The sequence below is a fragment of the Argiope bruennichi genome, chromosome 9 (genome assembly GCF_947563725.1).
Source record: "Argiope bruennichi chromosome 9, qqArgBrue1.1, whole genome shotgun sequence".
NCBI lineage: Eukaryota > Metazoa > Arthropoda > Arachnida > Araneae > Araneidae > Argiope > Argiope bruennichi.
This window is the reverse complement of record NC_079159.1, coordinates 73999928-74021312: the sequence shown is the minus strand read 5'-3', so window position 1 is coordinate 74021312 and position 21385 is coordinate 73999928. Positions and strand designations below refer to the sequence as shown.

The 21385-nt window shown below is 26.3% G+C and overlaps 1 protein-coding gene across 1 annotated transcript in view; it reads left to right on the top strand.

Moving 5' to 3' along the window:
- Window positions 1-2147: 2147 nt before the first annotated feature.
- Window positions 2148-21385, top strand: part of LOC129983967 (uncharacterized) — a 45511-nt gene continuing 26273 nt past the window's right edge. The window contains exons 1-3 of the mRNA XM_056093698.1: window positions 2148-2525; window positions 9187-11469; window positions 13950-14168. Of these exons, the coding sequence (XP_055949673.1) occupies window positions 2463-2525; window positions 9187-11469; window positions 13950-14168 (2565 nt within the window). The 5' untranslated portion in view covers window positions 2148-2462. The remainder of the gene's footprint in view (window positions 2526-9186; window positions 11470-13949; window positions 14169-21385) is intronic.

Here is a 21385-nt window from a genome sequence, read left to right as displayed (position 1 = left end):
TGCACTCATGATTTTGTTTGATTGTTTTTGGTGGCAAATCGCTTACCGATTTCTTTTTCTTCGAAGAGTTTTTCTAACAAATTACTGGAACAGCTATATTTAATAAATGGACACAAACTGAAGGAATTCTTCAAAATGATCGGAGCATATCATTGACTTCGAAGGCTTGAAAAAATCTATACCAAAGCTATCAACCCAAGTCAGGTTTGTTGAAAGGAAAATAAAAAAAAACATTTTATCATGACAGTCACTCTTGTATTTCGCATTAAAGCATGCATCCATCAGCACACCAGTATTTCCTCTGTTAACACATAATAAGAGGAAACAAAATGACTCAAAAATTATAACTTCAAATGTAAACAAAAAATCCGCTTCATACTTGGCGGAGAACGTTAATGGCAGACTGATCGACGAGAGCGGCGCGGATGAAACTTAAATGCCATGCGCAAGAGGTACATGACATGTGACTTTTACGTCACATGAATTGACCCCATTTCTGTTGTACTGAGCATCTGAAACTGACAAGTTAAATTTGCGCCCTGTCGACGAGTTGAAATTTGGAGTCAATCGTGACATTGAATTCGCTCCTTTGACGAAAAGAAGAACACTTTTAACTTGCAAGTCGAGGCTAGATCGTGTTGGTGAATAGAGATGCATAATCCACGATTTTTTGAATAACAAATAATATTGCTATTGTTATTTTTAAATATGCGTTCCAAATATCTGTTATTTCAATCATATTATTAATTAAAAATTATTATAATAAATAATTTTAATATAAAATAAAATAATGTAAAATTTATTAATTGAAATTAATACTTAATTTACTAATTTAATTAACGTGTGATTGAACTAATTTATCTGTTTCAGCTTACTTCTTAAATTATATTTTTTTTCTCAAAATTATTTATTTAATTTATTTATTAGAGTGAACCATTTTCTGGAAAAGATGAGTTAAAAATATATGTCATTTCTTTGAAATGTTTACTTTAGTCCCATATTCTACCAATAGATGGCGCCAGCAGTAAACAGAGTACATGTAATCAAAGTCAATCATGTCACGAACAATTAAAAATGATCTGTATGGAATAGCGCATCATCAAACACGAATATCAATCACTCCCGTAAAGTGGAACGGTGACTTCGCACTTTCCGGTGAAATCACCGCTCCGATAAATTTCAGTGATATGCAATTCAATGATACGATACGATAATTCCAATAACCGGTTCGTTTACTTTTCAATCCAATCACAGATTTCTTTCGAGAGCTTCCATTGGACAGATCGTATCGATTCTTACTTTCCAGTAAATCACCGCTCCGGCAAATTTCAGTGATATCGTATTGATTATTACTTTCTATCGCGATCCAAAACCTGTAATCGAAAGATCATCAGTAAGATCGTATCAAGGATTTGAACACCCCTCTTTGAAAAGTATTGATCACTTGTATTTGTGACTTTTTGATATTAGTTACGTAATAACCGCTCTGAAAATATTCGTCATCCCTAGTTAACTTGCAGTTTGGTGAATACGACCGTGAACGTCTTTGACTATTGAAAATTATTCCAATCTTAAGGAAGGTGGTGTACAGAAATGAAAGAAAAATGGATTTAAAACTAGTGAAGAGATGTTTAAAAAAATGTTAACCATTTCTTTTCATGCTCTAATAGGTGTAAATCTGAGAAAATTTATAATACATGCCTTTATATTGTGCAATATTGGAATCATGTATTTACCAATAATAATAAATCACATTTTGTATTATTTTATTTCAGTATCCTAAAGCAATATTATTTAATATAATTTTTCCAAATGCTGTAATATACAGTAAAATATGCCACTTGGGAAAATCAATGCAAAATTTATTTACGAAAGAATTCAAACATGTTAATTGATCAAAATAAAATTGAAAAGTGAAAGGTAAAAAGACATTTTTTTTTATTTCTTCTAACAGGATGAGCAATGAATTTCCCAATTTGATTGATGTGTTGTGTTATATCATATAAGTCACTGTCCAAAATGCATGAATAGACATGAATATGAGCAGAATATGACGTAATAAAAGAAATGTTCAACTGTTGCCATTTATGATTTTACCTTATTTCCCCCTACGTCAGCTTCATTGCCTTTCCTTCCAATAAGAACTTCTTCCTGGCAATGTATATTTCTGTTTCTTCCTGTCGTTAGAAATCGCCAGTGAGTTTCAAATTCTTTCAAGTTTTGTGGGACGAGAAACCAAAAACTATAGTTTGATTCCAATAACAGGTGATAGTGTGTGCTATAGATGTTGAAAGCTATCCAATAAAATCTTTTACTTTTGTGACAGAAATACTAATTGATGGAAGAATGAAATGCCCAGTGGTTATTGTGTAAACTGTTTTGTTTATATGTTTCTTAAATAGTGCAAATTTGTAATGAGATGGGTAATTCTCATAGATCAAAGTGACTGGTGAATCTGAATCATGGGAAAGAGAAAAGTTGAAGTTATCACGTTACTATCATCAGATGAAGAAACACCACCTCTTGTAAGTTTGTATAATTGATTCAAATTTCAAAAAAGTCTTCCTCCGATTATTTTTATTTACAGTAATTTTCAACTCCTGTAATGCATTGTTTAATTCTATATAGATCTCAACCAAAGATATAATTTTGGAATTTCTATCATGTGCTTATAGTATGTGTGAATACTGATGAGATTTTTCTCTTTTACTTTTAATATATCAAATTTCAATTAATTGATCAGATTTGTTCCCTTTAAAAGAATATTGTTTTAGCTTTTGATCGAAATTTTTTTGTTTGTTATGGTTATTAATTATCTATTTCTCTTTTTCTTTGATAGCTATAAAGATATTTGTTGTGTTATTTTGAAAAGACATGCATTAAGGAAGTTCATCATAATGAATATGAAATTTTGGTTAATACTTTCCTTTTTGCTGTTATAACTCCTAAACATCATTTTGATCTGATCAGCATTTATGATTTAAGTACCACTGTAAATGTTTTATGTATTATAAGCTTTTATGTATATATATGTAATGATATCTCTTAATTTAATTCCTAGTTAATTTCCAAATTTTTAAATTAATTTAACTCATATTAACTTCACTCTTTAAATAGTTTATTATTTCCTGATTTAATTCCACCTTTTTTATTTAATTAATCCTACACACGCTCTGTAAAACTGCTTTAATCAGCAGGCTCTCAAGCTCCAAGAGAAGGGATAAAAATCCTTAATGCTTGATAATTCTTTTAAAGATACATGAATTCTCTTACCTAAATCAACATGTGTCAAAGAAATCCCTATAAAAATCTCATGGTATAAAGTTGCTAAGGAAAAATTTAGGTCTCTTTTTGCTCTTCTGTTGCGACGATGTGAACTGATTTATTTCTTACCACTTATTCTTGTACATAAATTATACCTCCTGGGATGGAATAAATTGAAGTTAAAAATTCAAAAGTGTCTTACACACGCACTCGCACACATATATATTCTAATGAAGGTTTAATACTTTATTAGATAGATTTGCAGTTTACTTAACTGAGATAATTCATTAGCATTTTAATGTGTCAATTCTCTACACAGTTTATATATTTTTTTGTCCTACAAGGGATTTATAATAATATTAATTTAATTACAATATCGCAAATACTGATGATAAATGAGATTTTTAAGTTGTTGTTTATTTCAATAAAAAATATATATATATTATTCCATTTAACAGATTTGCTACTAATTTTGCTCCAACATTTTGTACAGTCAGATAATAACAAATAATGCATCATTGCATATTAATGAAAAATATACATTAAAATTATTTTTGATTGTCTTTTAATTAATATTTCATTAATATAATTTTAAAGTGTAAATTGATGTTATTTCATTGCATAAATTGCTAATTATGTTGTCTGTAAATTTCATTTCTACCTTTTTAAACTATTTGTTTATCAGTCTCCATTTTTTGAATGATTTTGGACATCATTAATAATATTATGCAAAATTTGCTATTTGGTAGAAATCTGTAATCATTTTGCGGCATAAAAGTTCCACTTATTTTTTTATCAGCTTTAATTTTTTAAATTTTATTTAAATTGATCTGTTTTATGACAGCAAACTCAAAGTAAGTGTTAATAATAAATATTTTTTAATTCTTCTATTGTACAGTAAGCAGTTTTCATCTTATTCAAAATTATGCGTTTGAGGTAACTTTATGTATAGAGAATTATTGTATAATGAGCAAAACAAAATGTGAATATTATGATTTTATTTGTTCTTATGATGTGAAATTTTGGCTGTCAAAGAAATTTATAATGATTCTAATTAATTATCAAATGGAATGCATTGTTAACTACTACAATGCTTGCCTAGTGAGCAATATTTCGCTGAAATAGTGGTGGGAAGATACCATGACCTCATATGCTGGATTGGCTTGTATCATGAAGTTTCAGCGTGATATCATTGGCAAATATCTCTGTTTTGAGGGCTTTGAACGATCACTGATATATTCTCTAGCCGAGATTATGGAGCTAGAGGTGGGTAGCAGTAATATAGATGCGCTGGTGGAAACACATAGCCAGAACCCGCTGAAGAGCTTATGGAGCTATATTCTGTGTTGCAGCAAAAAGCTATTTTGCCGAGAAAAAGCTATTTTGTCTGGAGGGGAAAGAATAATAGATACAACAGAGCGACAATCTTTCAGCTAAACAAAGAAGATGCCAAAAGCTTGGGAAATGATTGCATCATATATTGAGAAGCATCACTCTGATGAAGCAATAATTATGCATGGGTGAGGATGGGTGGAGTGGAATGGATTTCAAAAATATTTTTTTAATTCACTAGTACAGTGAATTAAAGAAAGTAGTTGATGAAAATCTAACAGTATGTTCATTAATTTAAAAAATATCGGAACAGCAAAATACAAAAGAAAAATAACTTATGTTTACATTGTAACATTTTTGTCCCACATAGGATGTTACTATGCAAATAATGATATCCCTTATATGATGGAGGTATGGGATAAGTTTTGAGAAAATTAATAAATATTATATTTTGAGATCCTTTGCATTCAATGATTTATGGTTTTGGACATGCATAACTAGAGCTGATTTTGAAATCTTTTATTGGTGTTGCCACATCCTGAAAAACCCCATTTTCTTTTACAATCATTTCCACTGATTGCATAATGTTATTGTTTAATATATTCTTCTCTTTCTGGACGCTTTTTCTTCCATGTTCATGACATTTTTATTTAAAAAAATATAAAATTGTTGATTTTTTAAAAAATTTAGATAAAAACTTTTTATAAATGCATAATTTAATTGTATTTTTTTCATTGCTTATCATTTGTTATATTGCTTATTACTTTCGTATATTTACAGTAGAATTTCCTTTAAATAACATTAAGTGGTAAACAGGATTTTAGGTAGGAAATAATTTTTTTGGGGAAACTATGCCGAATAATCTACAATATGTATTCATATTTTACGATACAAATATTAACAAAAATAATGAATAACAAAACATATTTAGATATACTGGTGCTCTTTAGAAAATTTTTGAAAAATAGTGGAATTTTATTTCATGCCTTTTGTTTTGGTCAATGGAAGCTCAACTTTTTTTATTGTTGTACATTATTGCTTTATATTATTTAATATATATGTATAATATAACATAATCAAGTATAGTAATTTATATATTTTAATAACTTTAAAATTATCAACCTATTATTGCATTGTAACACCCCAACAACTAATTTTATGAAACAACTTTAAAAAAATTAAAAACTTTATTAAAGTTTTTAATTTTTTAAATTTACATATTTAGCTATTTAGGATATATATATTGAAATGTAATCGAGCATATCCCATTCCTTCCTAACTAATATTGTCTTCTTCTTCCTTCAGCAGAATTTTTTTTTAAAAAGTGTATTACATAAAACATGCTACATTTAAGCTTTAATTTGTTAGTTAGTTTGTAAACACTATATCTTTGAATTTATCATACATTTAAAATATTGTTATTTTACAAATAATGACTGAAAAAAATCTTTGAAAAAATAAGAATTTGTATTTACTTCCGAGACATAAAAATCAGATTTTCCATTTTAAACACAAATAATATTGTAGCTGGTGTATCAATTATAATCAAGCAAGAGGGGCTATAGCTTTTCTGTCTAATAGCGAAACTAAAAATAAATTTTAATCTTTTATTTAGACTTAAATGCAGCTGTCCTATTCTTCCCAACTTTTAACTACTATAAATTCATTTAACAATAGTATTGTCTCATTTTGTTGTTGTCAAATTTTGAAGCATATCAAAGAAAAAGAAAATGGGACACATTAGTCTATTTTTACATGGATTTTTATGGGAAAATTGGTTTCAATTAATGAGTTTTTTTCTTTCTTTACAAGTGAGATACAGGAATGAATTATGATCATTAAGTGAGATTGAAAATTTGGAAGACAGAAGGAACAATGTTTCATTGTACAGAATTGATAGGAAATAGAAGTTCCAATCAGTTCGTAGTTTAAAAGGAATATATATATATATATATATATATATATATATATATATATAATGTGTGTGTTTTGCTTGAAATCTAATACAATGTACCCGGGAATTTGTTGTTAATATGTAATTAAAACAAACAATCTTTCAGTAAACTTAATATTAATTTGTTTACTATTTTTTTTTATTTTGTTATAGAAGAACTACAGCTGCCTAATGAGAAATGTTGAATTAAAGATAATCAACAAAGAAATATCCATTAAAAAAATTTAATTTAGTTGTCTATTATAATTAAAAGCTTTTTTTTACTAATAATAAAAAAATTCTAGTGTTATTTTTAATTTGAATTATGAACAGATAATTTTTATTCTTTTACAATTCTTGCTGAATTAATGTATTTTAATTAAAAATATCTTTTTAGGAATTTTATTAAAACTGAAAATAAAAAAATAATTTCTTAATTTATGATTTAAATAATTTAATTATATTCTTATGTAATTTTGCACAATTAAAATTATTTAAAGGAAAAGAAACACCATTTTAATTAGATTTTTCTAGGAATATAGATATATTTTTTTATTTGATAGTTGTGAATAAATGAATTTATTATTTTTCTCTGCAATGGAATTATTTGCACTTTTTAAAAATTTTGTTTCCTGTATTAATGGCTCTCTTGATAGTTATTCAAGAACTTCAATATTGTGAAAAAAAATTCATAGTTTCTTCAAGGAAATAGCTAAAGCATTTACTCTCAAGATGAACAATTAATTAAATAAAATAAGTGTCTTTATTCCTTAAAATTTCATGTGAATAATATCCATTTCTAGTACAGAGAGATGTTCTTCCTTTTTTTATTCCATACTGTTTCTGTTATGTACTAGTGGAGCTATTAGGCTCTGGCTTCCTTTGCTAGCAAAATCATAAAATGTTTTGTAAGTTAAAAAAAATTCTTTGTACCTTTTTCAAATGCCAAAGGCATCTTGTACTCGATTTGTCCTCGAAGTTATTCGAAAAAACAAAATTCCTTACATTCAGTGTATTAACGAAATTACTGGGTTCCATCTCCTGCTGCTTGTAAAACTGTAGGATATTTTTTTCAGTATAAAATTCTGCCCAATGTCTTTTCATATATTGAAGACATTGCATGCTCTAATTTTATTGCCTAAATCATGAACTGGTGCAGCTGGTTTGCAAACTTTCTCTATTTCAGAATTGAAAGGGTATTCAGCAAAGTTCAAACAACAATATACAACTTATAATTTTTATAGAAATAATAGTTAACTGTAGTTGTTTAACAGGATTGTTTGTATGGTCTCTCATCTTGATTTGCACTGTTAGGAACCTTGGAGAAGTAAAGGGCTCTCTAAACTAAGATTTTACCACATTTTTAAGAATTTATTATGTTCTTTATTTCAAAATAATCTGTTTTGTGGAGAAAAATAATCTTATTTGTAGATTTTCTTTAAATTCTCCAATTAATTTTTTTTTTCATTTTTTGATTTTTACATTCAGTTTTAAAACAAATAATATTTAATATTATAAAAAATAATTAAAAAATTCAATAATTTAAATGAATGTATTATTATTAGAAATGTAATTTTCAATTCATAAACATTTAAAGTCCCCCCCCCTCCCCCATATTTGTAGATGTACATTTCCTAATTTTGAATTAATATTGTGAGAAGAATAAGATAAGGTTTTCTAATCAAAATGAACTTATGATTTTGTGTTATATTATAAATCTTTTAATAATATGCATAGATATTAGTTCGAATTGGTATTTCTTGAAAGGCTATTTCTCCAAATCCTCTTTTCTTTTCTCTTCTAATTTTCTAATTATAAATATATCATGTTGATTTTAATTTAAAGTGAGTAAGTGTAACGATTTTTGTGTTAAAAAAAATTGCTACTATCTGTGTTTTATCATGTATTTCAGGATAAACATACTTCTTGCAATCTTTAATATTTTGCAAAAATTATATTTTAATGTTTAAACTAACAATTGGAACTGTGTGATTTAGGTAATATATCAAATAATAGGTTATTTCAATCAATAAGTTAACTTGATAATTTATGATTAGTGGAGCACCAAATGTTTCCAAGCTGAAAGAAATATTGGCACTATTTTTGCATTATACCACCAGTGAATTACATCATGAAGAATTTAATGTTGGTACAAAGATTTGGTAAATTCTTGCTAGGATTTGATAATTTTTTTTGTCTTAAATTTGTTAATAATAATAATAAAAACCTTGATTTTTCTTTCCTGTAAATTCACATGTCTTGTTTTAGTTTTCTATTTCCTTTATCTTGTGTTTATATAATTTCTTATTTTGTGAAAAACTGATTTAATTATTTAATTTTATATATGATTGAAGCTTGGAAATGTTACTAATTAATCATATGAATATTAATAATTTTTTCTTTCTATGAATATATTCATAATTGAAATAAGAGATTTGTAAGAAAGATGGTATTAAAAAAAGATTCTTCTCTAATCTATTATTTTTTATTATTAATTTTTATTAAAAGAGACAAAAGATTTAAAGGGGTAAAAATGCAATAAAACATGACTCTTTAAAGAATTGTAAGTGAAATGATTAAATTTTTGAAAAAACAAATATTATAGAAAAATGTTAGCTTTTTGCATTTTACTTAGATAAATTATTTTGTTCTCCTAGGTAAACAATTTATCGAATAAAAAAACTGATGTAAAAGTGAGAAAAACTGCTCGAAAATCTACAGCAGCTAGTATGGGCCAGTTGAGTATTACTCCTATTAAAACAGAATCTAAGTCATCAGTTTCTCATGATTCTGCATCCAGTGCAATGAAAAGTAAACCGAAAGCCAATCAACCAATATTGAATAGCACATCAGTGAAACAAAGTACTTTTCCTATGAAGCAATCGGTGCATGATTCTAATAATTTAAATACTTTTAATCATAATTCAAACTTAATTAGTAACCTTCAGAAAAATGCAGTGGCATCTTCTACCAATGGACTTCCACCTATAGAAATCACAAAGAAAATGCCACATTTGACCATAACTCCCATCCCCAAACCATCTGACCCTCCTGTGGCACACAATTCCAAAACTGCAAGAAAATCTTTTAATTCTAAGCCTGATCACCATTTATCTCCTGAAGTTCAAATTACTGCCTCAAAATTAAATAAATCGGCAACATATCAAAGTAGTGCAAAATTCTCTAAGAGAAATCAATCTGTTAAAGTTTCATCAAGTTCAACAAAAACTGCAATCCATCCATCAGATAGCAATATTATCTCTTCAGCGAACTCTTCTTATTCTGATTCAAAGAGTCATATAAGTGCAAATGATTCCCTTTATGTTGAAAGTATGAAGAAAAAAGCAAGAAAATCTTTTCCTTCATCTAATAGTCAAATACCTCCTTCACTTATATCATCTCTTGGTAAAAGTGGAGTAAGTATCATAAATATAGATAACACAAATTCACTAAATAGTGGACAAGTAAGAAAAAAAAGTGAAGAGGTATTTGACCCTAAAAATTTAAAAACATCACCTGATTTAAGCATAACTAAGATTAAAACAGATAAAGTTACTATTTCTCAAAGAGACGATGTTGAATCAGAGCATGTGGAAAGAACCCAAGTATCTCAAATGTCATTGAATCAAAACAATGTTAGACAACTGAGGACAAATTCCCTTACAAATAATAAAAATCAAAATTCAACATCTGTTAAATCTAAACATAAAGATACATTTAATTCAGAATTTGTTTCTCATGAAAGTCCAAAAATTCCTTTTAAAAAAGTTTCTAAAAATAATGCTTTGACTTCCTCTGTGAGTAAGAAAAGTAATAACATGGACTCAAAAACTAATTCAATGCTGAGTAAACCACAGAAGACTAGAAGTTCAAAGAATAATGATAATTCATATATTAAAAAAACCAGTTTAACTGGTAAAACTAAGTCCGATTCTAAGTCTGATGTAATTATATTACCAAACACACCACAGATGCCATCAGCAAATCAAAAACCTGTTGTATCAGCATTTGCTTTCAAATCTACAGTTTCTAAAACCAGTTCCTCCATAAACGAACAGAATGTTTCTCAGACGAACAATTTAAAGAAAAACCAGCCTCTAAAACGTAAAAACAGCAATTCAGTTTCTAATCCAAGACTACCTAAAAAAGTTTCTTTTGAAGCACCACAAAATGGAGAGGCCCCAAACTCAGCTTTTGTGGATCATCATAAACGAATTATGGCTATAAAGGAGTCATTAAAAGACTTAGACAGTGATTTAAAACAAAAAGAAAAGGTGGAGAAGTCATTGGATAATGTAGTTAATGTAGCTGGTACTAAAAAGGATTCAGATATTCCTTTGCAATCTATCGGAGAAAAGAAAGATACGATTGCCTCATCTAATATTCTTGAAAAGAAAAAGGATACAATAATTCCTTTACCGTGCAATAAAAAAAGGGATACAATTATTTCTGTACCATGTGTTGAAGAAAAGAAAAAGGACACAGTTATTCTTTTACCATATATTGAAGGAAAGAAAAAGGAAAAAATTATTCTTTTACCATCCGTTTTAGAAAAGAAAAAAGATACTGTTATTTCTTTACCAAATGTTGAAGTGAAAAAAAAGGACACAGTCATCCCTTTATCACATATTGAAGAAATGAAAAAGGACTCACTTATTTCTTTGCCAAATGATGATGATGAGAAGGGCATGGCTATTCCTTTAGCATCTGTTGATGAAGAGAAGGAAGACATAAGCAACCCTGTGTTACTTACTGAAGAAAAGGATGCAAATGTTCCTTTACCACCTGTTGATGAAAGTATTGTAAAAGGAGCACAATTGGAGGCTAAAGAACATGAATCGCAAAATGAAATTTCAAATTTAGAAGAATTGAGTAACGATGCAACAGTTGATGCAAAACATGGAGAAAATATTCTTGATAATAAAAGGCCTCTTAAACAGGTAGTTGATTTTGTTTTTAAAATTAGTATAGTTCATATATATGTGTGTGTGTGTGTGTGTGTGTTTATATATTTAATAATTATTACATTCTGTTGTGTAGCAAGGGTTAACTGACATCCTGGGCACAATATGATTTTCTTGCCTTCTCTGCCTTGTTGTGCTGCGAGTTAGAAAATGTATATAGCTTATTCTATATAATTTCTCTTTCAGGATATTTTACTTTAAAAATTATTATAACACATTAATGTTTTGTTCCCATAGTTCTTCCAAAAACTGACACCCAAGGAATCTATACCCCCCCCTCCCTATTTGCTATGCTGCTAATTATTACATTTTGATTTCAAACATTGATGGATTTTAATGTGATTAAAGATATAATGAATATTTCTTTTATTGTTGTGTAACATATTTGTTACAGTTAAAATAATAAATTTAGGTTATATGAATAATACCTGTTATTATTTATATTAACCGTAATTATTATTAATAAACAATTAATTGCATTAACTAAGATATATTTTCTTTTTATCTGAAACTGTCCATCTGTTTTAAGATGAGGAACTATGACAAATTGTAAGCAAATTCCTGTTATTCCTTTGCGTGATTCCTTTGTCTCTTTCTGGAGAATTTTGTGCCTTCCAACTTAATATCTTGTTTAGTATAAAAGTGATACAAAAAATTGATGTTTCTTTGATATAAATGTCTAACACAATTATGCAAAAAGTTTTTTTTTTTTTTTTTTTTTTAAATCTCAAATGTTATTGTAAAGATCAATAAAAAGAGACTACAAGTGTTGAAAGGAAAGAGGCTCTTAAAATTTGTCTGTTATCTTTCTTTGTTTAGCTCAGAATGTTTAAAAAAACCTTTTAAAGAACTATATCAAATATAAATACTTCATTTGTATTATAGATGTAATTTGTATTCATATCTTTTCTGTACTGTTAGCTTTTATGAGTGGTTGTGTATACTTTTAACATTTAGATGTTGTATAGTAGAAATTTGAAAAATCAAACTTTCGATGTAAAATATTATTTTTTAATTAACGTTTTTGTAAAATTGGCCCACAATTTTATATATTCTGCATAACATACTTGATTGCATTTATTTATTATGTGCATAATGATAACTGCTAGATAATTTTTTTTTTTAATTTTGAGATTTTATATTATACTTTATAGATATATTATATTAATTTTTCTAAGATAGTTTTTTGTTAACAGGGCTAATAATTTGTCGTCTCATTCATGTTAAATGTTAGCACCAATATTTAACCTCGGCAGTAATTATAGTCCTATTTACAGAATACCACTTTTTATTTTAATTTTAAACTTTTGATACTTTTTACTTTTCGGTTTTTGTGTGGTTTATGCTTTTCTTATTTTTCATTGCTTGCATCATATATTGCATGACTTTTGTTACTAAAAATATACAGAAAAAAAATACATTATAGATAGTTAAGTATAATATTTAAAATGATCAAATAAATTGATTATGTTTTGATGTTTTCTTTATGTAAATATGTGTATATTTGTATAAAATTTTTAATATATTTATAAACCATTGTATAGTATATAGAATATATTCTACACAGTTTTCTCTCTCCTTAGTATAGAGAGTATATTATTATTATTATCCATTTTGTATTTTAATGAGCATTAATTAATGGATGCAAATTGTTTTGGTTTTTGGGAAATTTGAGCAAATCATTTTTAATCATATATTAGTTAGACGTAATCAAGAATCATTGCAGATTCTGAGACTCTTTGAAGGTTGGATTCAAATAAATTAAAGTGGATAAGGGTATAAAATAGTTAAATTTCAAATAAAAAAAAAAAAACAGTTAAGAATTTGTATCTAAAAATATTTTAATGAATTCAATATACATATATATATTATCAATGCAGATGTCAATATTTAAGACAGAAACTAATGTTCTGTAATATCCAGATTTATTCATATTAACAGTTAATTGGTCTTGAAGATAACCATTCAGAACAAAATTCTCAGCATATGAAAAAAATTTGCGGAAGAGTAATGCACAGAAAACATTGTTTTGACCTTGTACTTCTTTACTTTGCACTTTTCAAAATAAACTTTCATAAAAATTGATATTTCTGTGGCTTATTTCAATTTAGATTTTTGCGTATTTAGTCCTTTTTATCTTTTTGAATTTAACATGCTTACAAAGCATTTAAAGCTCAGTAATGGCCATTATTATCATTTTTGGTAATCTTTTTAAATAGAATTTGTCAATTTCGTGACAGTTTGTACTTATTGTAATATAAAATTGTAATTGTAAATATTTTGAAGTCAGAAAATTTCTACATGCATATATAATCAGTATTATATATAAATATAATTCATAAAATCTTCATGTATATTTAGTTCATGCTGTTTTAAAAATAATGTATTTCATGTCTTGAATTTAAATTTATTCTGTTTAAATGCATTGTTTTAAGCATAATTATGCATTGTTGCAGGTCACATCACCTAAACTTTCTTTGAAGCGAAATATAAACACTGATGGTACTCCTGTAAAGAAACTGAAAGTTGGATCTGATGCAGTTTCTGAAAATATATGTGTTCCATTGCACAATCAAAATGAATCAGCTGCAGTTTTATTCAATAGCATAGGAAGTGTAGATGTGAATTCTTTCCCATGGAGTGAAAATGATAATATTACTACAAAATATAAAAAGGTTAATCAATTTTTTATTTTGTTTTATTTTTTACCTGATAATTAGCCTATTAAATCCTTATGTCTGTTGCATGTATTTATTCAGTTTATAATATTCTGATATTTCCACTCCCATCAATCAAGTGTTTTGAGTTTTTAAGTCATTAAATCCTTATTTAACTGTAAAAAAAATAAGATAAAATTTCAAAAATTTGTTTAAACAAACAAACAAAAAAACAACAACTACATGTCGTCTTTTTAATATTGAGTGAACAAAAAGCTTTATTTTTACTGTAGGTATTGAATAAGTGTTACTAAGTTACTTTTTTTTAATATATAGACATAACTTTTTAATACAGACAGATGTAACTTTATAGAAATTCTTTCATTCTGAAAATAAGTAAAGTTTCCAAATTTCTTCAAAAAAAGAAAAAAAATTATTCAAAAAATGTATATATATTTTTTTACATTTTCTTACAATATCACAATATTTTTAAAAATATAATTTTAAATTTCATTGAGGATTTGTATTGTTTGCAACAATAGTTTATATACAGTAGTGAAGAAAAAAAAAGTCACCAAGTATTCTGGCATTTCTTATCGAGTAGTAATATAAAAGGTGTCCTTCAAGAGGAGTGAACTTACTCTTTTGGGTTAAAAATTTCCTAAGGAGCCATCTATATATTTGAATAAGAATAAATCTCAAAATTTTCAATGGGAATACCTATTTTTCTCACTAAATTGCAAAACTACATAGGAAACTTTTCCTGAAAACCAAATTTTATTAGTTAGGTTTGTTCGTTTTAAAATTATGTGCTAACAAAATTTTGACCTCTCATGTTAACTTAAAATTTTGGATTCATATCTTGAAATAATATTATTCATATCTTGAAAAATAATATAGTTATTGATCTATTTTATTATGAAAATATAGGACATTCAATCCATTTTGACTATGTATTTGTTATTAAAAAGTATGTGAAATGTATGAAATGATATATGTAAAATATATATGAATAATATGTGAAAAAAATTTCATATGCAAAAAGAATTTCAATATGTAAAAAATATTTCAATTTTTTATATATATATATATCACACAATGTAAATTTAGGCATTAATTGAAGGACAATGCCATTTTAAGGGGGTATGCAAAATTTCACCTCATTCTTATGGGTAATTTTTCTTTTATATTAAGTTTCCTGTACTGTTTCTAAAATGATGCATTAATGGCACATTGACAAATTAAAAACATTTTGACAGCATTTTATTTGGTATTCAAATGTTATTGATTATGCATTTCTCGAATAAGATATCATTTTCTGCATTATTACAATATTAGATTATATGTAAAATGTTTTGTCTACAGAAAAAATGTTAAATCAAAGTAAAAAACATTTCCCATTGCCTTGATATTTGGATATTTTATTTCTCGTGATGAGTTAAAAGTTCAATTCGTTAGCTCATATAGTGTCATTTACAGAATATACCAAATTACAGAATGGGTTAAAAAGGGTCGGGGTATTTTTATTCCCGAAAAATCTTTTGTATGATTGTAGCTACTTAATTTCACAAATATACTAAACCAAATTTTTCCTCTTCATAATTACTGTATATTGTAACAAGAAAATGCCAATCTCAGTTAGTTTAAATTTATTCATGTTAGTTTTATAGGCTCAAAATTTCTTGCATAAGTCTGAAATTTCATAAAATTAATTTGCTGTAATTTTAATTATTATAATATTGCATATAATTATAAATATGATTTAAAAAATTGGTCATTGGAACATTATTAAATAATACATCTTGTATTATTTATTTTTTGAATGAAGAATATATATACCCTTACATTTATTTCTTGCACATGCAAAAATATTTAATTTCAAATAATTTTCATGATTCATGAAATAGTGATTAATATTTTAGTTGACTACTATTTCATTTATACAAAATTGTATATTTTGCAATTTATGTTTAAATGAAGGGCAGGAGCAGATCAAATAAGATTTTAAAACAGTACATTTCCATTTACATAAATTTCGAAATAAGTTAACTTTTTGGAAAAGGTTATAAAATATTTTTTGTAATTTCTTCTTTGACCTCATTTATATAAACTACCATGATTTATCCAATTGTTCTTTTAGAACATATTACAAAACTGTTCTTGTATTCTTTTGGAAAAAAGAAAAAAAAGCTTTTAACAGGGTTGCCATAACACCAGAAAAATACAGGAAATTTAAAAATTATCTAAGAAAAACAGGAAAAATGCAGGTGAATTTGAAAATTTCCATAAAAACAGGGAAAGTATTGGGAATTTTAAGCTCCTTAATTCTGTTTTGCCCCCCCCCCCTTCTAAAAAAATCTCTAAACGTTAGAAGAAGAAGGGGGGGTGGGGTGGAGAATCATAGTCATAGATCCAAAAATGGAACAACATCATTCACGAATGTGTAATCGTGGAAATTCACCATTTTTTCTTCTGTATAAATCAATCAAATTTCGATTTGGGAGACAGCTCTTTTCCCCCATGAGATTCCCAGATTGCAACTAATGAGTATGCACAAGATTGCTGTAACCGCATTAGAGAATGGAATAAATTTTTCTGGCTAGAAGACTATCATTCAATCTGCAGAAGCATTGTTATAGTATTTAATCACTCGCACATGAGTTTATTGAATGATTTGTTTTTTATTTGAGAAATTGTGAGCTTATTTAGAGTAAATTAGAAATCTTTTTTTAACAATGAACTGCTCAGAATCAGTATCTAATATGGATTAGATGGATAAAAATGTCAAACCTGACTTTGTTGAATGGGTTAGAGAAGTTCTGCAAAATCCGTTTGCTGTATATTGCTTTATAAGAAGATAACGAGTTTAAGTAATATGGAAAAACAAGCACTTATTAGTCATGCCAGTGGGGGGAAATATATAAAATTGCATGCAAATTCAAAAAAGTCATCATTGATATTTAGCTTTATATCCCAAAGGAATACAGTAGAAGATGATATGTTAAAATGCTAGAATTGATATCTGAAAATAAGTTCTTTTCAAAAATTTTTATTCAAGAACAATAATTTGAAGCTGAACTTTTATGGGTGTTAATACTTGTTGTGTCATATTTATTCTTTAATACATTCAAGTATATATTGGAAATATTTTCACACATGTTCACTAATGATGGAATAGCCAGAAAAAAAAATGCACATTAGGCCATTCAAAAATTCATATATTATTTGTTATGGATTACTTTTATTTTTGTAATGATCTCTTAAGAAAATTTTAAGAATTTTTTTATTTTTATATCAAGTTTGAACAGATCATTACTTTTAGATAGAAAATGTCAATGTTTGCAAACATGCCCTAAAAGTTTTTGACAGCATAAATAAATACAGATTTCAGTAAAAATATTTTGCCTGGATCTGCTACAAGTTTGTCTGGGTTTAAGATCCTAATATTAGCCAGGAAGCTAAGACTCTGGCTAAAGTCAGTGTCTCTTATAATTACTTTACTTTATATTCCTTAACTATTTCTTTAAAAAAGAATTGACATTTGAACCAGTAGTGCCCTTTTTATATAAAACCTTTTCATACTTGTTAAATAGTTAATGAAAAGTTTTGTCAAAAGAAACATAATCGAGTCAGAAAAAAAAATTAGATGGCTTATATTTCATAGAGTTTGATGAGGCTAGTAAAAAATAATGATATTGGAATAGTGACTACAAGTTATTTGAGTACTAGTGGAGTTACCGAAACTGAAAAAAAAAAGGGGGGGGGGCTTTTTAGTAGAGTATTTTATATTCTTGAAGAATACTATAAAAAATATTTGAAAGCATGTTCAAAAATTTTCCTCCTTAAAAGCTAAATCTTGTTTAAATCTGCATTTATTGAAGAACATTGCCTTATTATGTGGGAAAAAAAAAAAAAAAAAAAAAAAGAATGGTTGATTTGCTCCAACTTTTTTTATTCCAAAGCAGAAATTTCCCCAGCATGTTCAGAATGTGCAAAGATTCAGTTTGAAATCGTCCTGAAAAAACTAAAAAGTTAATACGAAGAACAACTTGATTAGTTTAATGAAAAAAAAAAAAATAATAATTTGGATAATTTCTATTCTAATATTTTGATATCCAAAGCATTTCCTAATTTTGGAGAAGTTGAAAAAATAATTCTTGTGTTGTCATATGGCAGTGTGGCTATGTAAAGTGGATTTAGCATCAACAAGGATATGCTTGAAAATCTGAAAGAAGATTCTTTAATTGATCTAAAAGTCTTAAGCTTTTGTATAATGTCTTAAGTTTTTATTCAGGCATTTTTAATGTTCCGATTCCAAAAGATTTGCATCATTATGATAAATTAGCATTATGAGATGTTATGAAATTTTATAAAAAGCAGAAAAATGTTCAGGTAAAAGAAAAAGAGTAGTAAAAGCTCAAAATAAAAATAAAACAAAGTCCAACAAACACAAAGCAGCATGGCAAATGAATTATTGTGAAAGAAAAAGTTGAGATTGTTAACAGAAAAAGACTGCAGAAATTGATGCTCAAATATATGAATTGGCAAGTATAAATAAATAAAAATAAAAGTACCCTTGCTTTGTAATGTTTTTTTGTGAAGTAATTTTCAAATGGTTTGTATCATAATAGCAAAAATGTTATTTTGTGTTTTATTTATCCCATTCCTAAATTTTGCAATTAAAGAGCATGTGAGGTGGTCAATATCACCCCCTTTAAAATTAAAATTATAAGTTTTGTCTTGCTAAATTCTAGGCAGTAAATAAAGAAAAATTGTTTTTTCATATATGTAAGCTTTATTTCAATATACTATTATTTTGAGTAATGTTAAATTGTTGCTTTTCGACTCATTAAAATTATGGAGTATTGAGTATTGTTATTCCATTATAACTAGCATAAATGCTGTTTGTGCACAAGGATATTTTCCCCAAATTTGAGTGACAATCCTGTTTCAAGAATGAATACAAAAATTAAACAGTGATCTATTATTAAATTTTTAAATGCAATTATTTCGTTTTTGATATATAATAATGATTTATTGCAATATATAATGTAATGTGTTATTAATGTTTTGATGTGTTATTGCAATTTTAACTTTTTTATTGATTTTATTACTCTATTTAATATATTTGGTAGATAAATGCCAATTTAGTTTAATGCATTTTGTCGTATTTAATAAAGAAAGTTCTAATGTAATTTTTCAGTTAATTAGATATAAAGACATCCCTTAAGATAATTATTCTCATAACTATGTACAAATAACAATTTTTCTTATAATTATAGTTGCTTTTTCTTTAATATCCATATCAGAAGCAGCAAAATGTCTGATAAATAATAGTTAAAAAAAATGCTTCAATAATAAAAATTAAAAATATGTAGAAAAAATGAAGAGTATTTAGAGTGATGTTCTGCGATTTGTACTCCACAGCTATAACAAAAATATATCTTAATATACGAGTCTTCAAAAAAATTTTTGTGATAAAAAATATTTGTATAGAACCTAAATTGTCTATAAAGCATAAGAAAAAACTAATTTGCATTTATTAGTGAATGAAATGCACCACTTTTTTTTATATACTCGTAAAATAAAATATAATGTCATGTCAATTTATGAGCAATAAGTAGAAACTATATTAACAGTATATACTGATATAGGAATTCAGGAACGGAAATCGTTTAATTTTTTTCTCTCTTAATTGGTAAGATACTAATTTTAATTCTAAAATTATTATTTATTTTAAACAAAAAAATATAAGGTTCCTTTTGTTTGCCATTTTGAAGCTTTCAGTGTAATGATGATTCAAAGCTCAGTTGCAGTTTTAAAAACAATTTTATTGTTCTTGTATATTTCTTTCTGGAGAAGAAGCAAACTCCTTCCAGAAATTTTTACTATAAATATTTTGTCATGCTTAAATAGCAGTCGATTTTAACATGCAAATTGTAACTTTATAGGTACTTTTAAAATGTCACAAAAATAAATCAATAAAAAAAATACAATTTACTGATTTCAGAGATTATCTAAATCTTTTGCTTCTAAATATGGAACCAAAACCTTAAAAAAAAAAAAAATGTTAAATATCTTTTGATCTAATTATGGTATATTAACCAGAATTTGTACTCAAAAATTTTTTATGTAGAATTTTTTCATGACATCAAAAAAGTATGTTAACTGTTGGAAATTTTAATGTTTATACAATTTTAAATATGTAAACAATCTCCTAAAAATATCTTGGGCCTAGCATCTTTTTGTATATGTTATTAGCTTTAAAATGGTATTTTTAGTTTTCATTGATGATGATCAACAACAGAATAAAGTTAGGTGGCTGCTTTTTTTTTTTTTTTTTTTTTTTGTACTACTGTACATCCGTATTTAAATAAAAATGGTGTTGTAACTCAATAATTCTGGTTAATTTTAGTGTATATTTGCATATTCCATTTTGAACTTATATTCTACAATTTAGGAAATATCATGCGAATGAATCTCTTTGAGTAATTTAATTTGTAAGACTGTAAAAACATTATGAAATTTTAGTGATCCAATTCTTATAAAAATAAAAACTTACTGTTTTTTTTTTTGTTTTTTTTTTTTATAATTTTTAATATTTTTTTAATGCATTTGGTTTTATGGTTCTTTACTATTAATCATGCATTGTTTTGCTTTTAAATTTATTTTAATTTTTCTGTTGATGGGTTAATAATGCACATTTGATAAATTTTTTGCAATTAACTATTAATTAAGTTACACTTTAATTAGCTTGTCAATAAAAAAATCCATAAAAATATGTTTAGGTATGATGCTATTTTTACAGTACTTGGTTTCACATTATCTTGCTTTAATAAATAATGCTTGAAAACTTTTGACACATCTAATTATATATTTTCTTAGTTTTTAGTATAATTTTTTTGCTATGCAGTTTCATTTGATTGTTAGCAACAATTATTTGGTGCAAAATTCACTTAATGAAAATTACCTCTGCATGTATAATGCACATATTTACAGAATAGGATAATCATTATGAAATAATGCAATTTTGATTATATTTTCAATTAGGTGATTGTATTTTTTTCTTATTTATATAGATAATTTAAACTTTTTACCTATGTGCTGTTATTAATTGGTTTCTTAATGCTTTTTAGTTAATGGATCAAATATGGGTTCTATTTTTTATTATAAAGTATTACATTATGAAAATTTTTGAATTTAATTTTTAAAAAGCAATTCATGTTTTTTTTTTT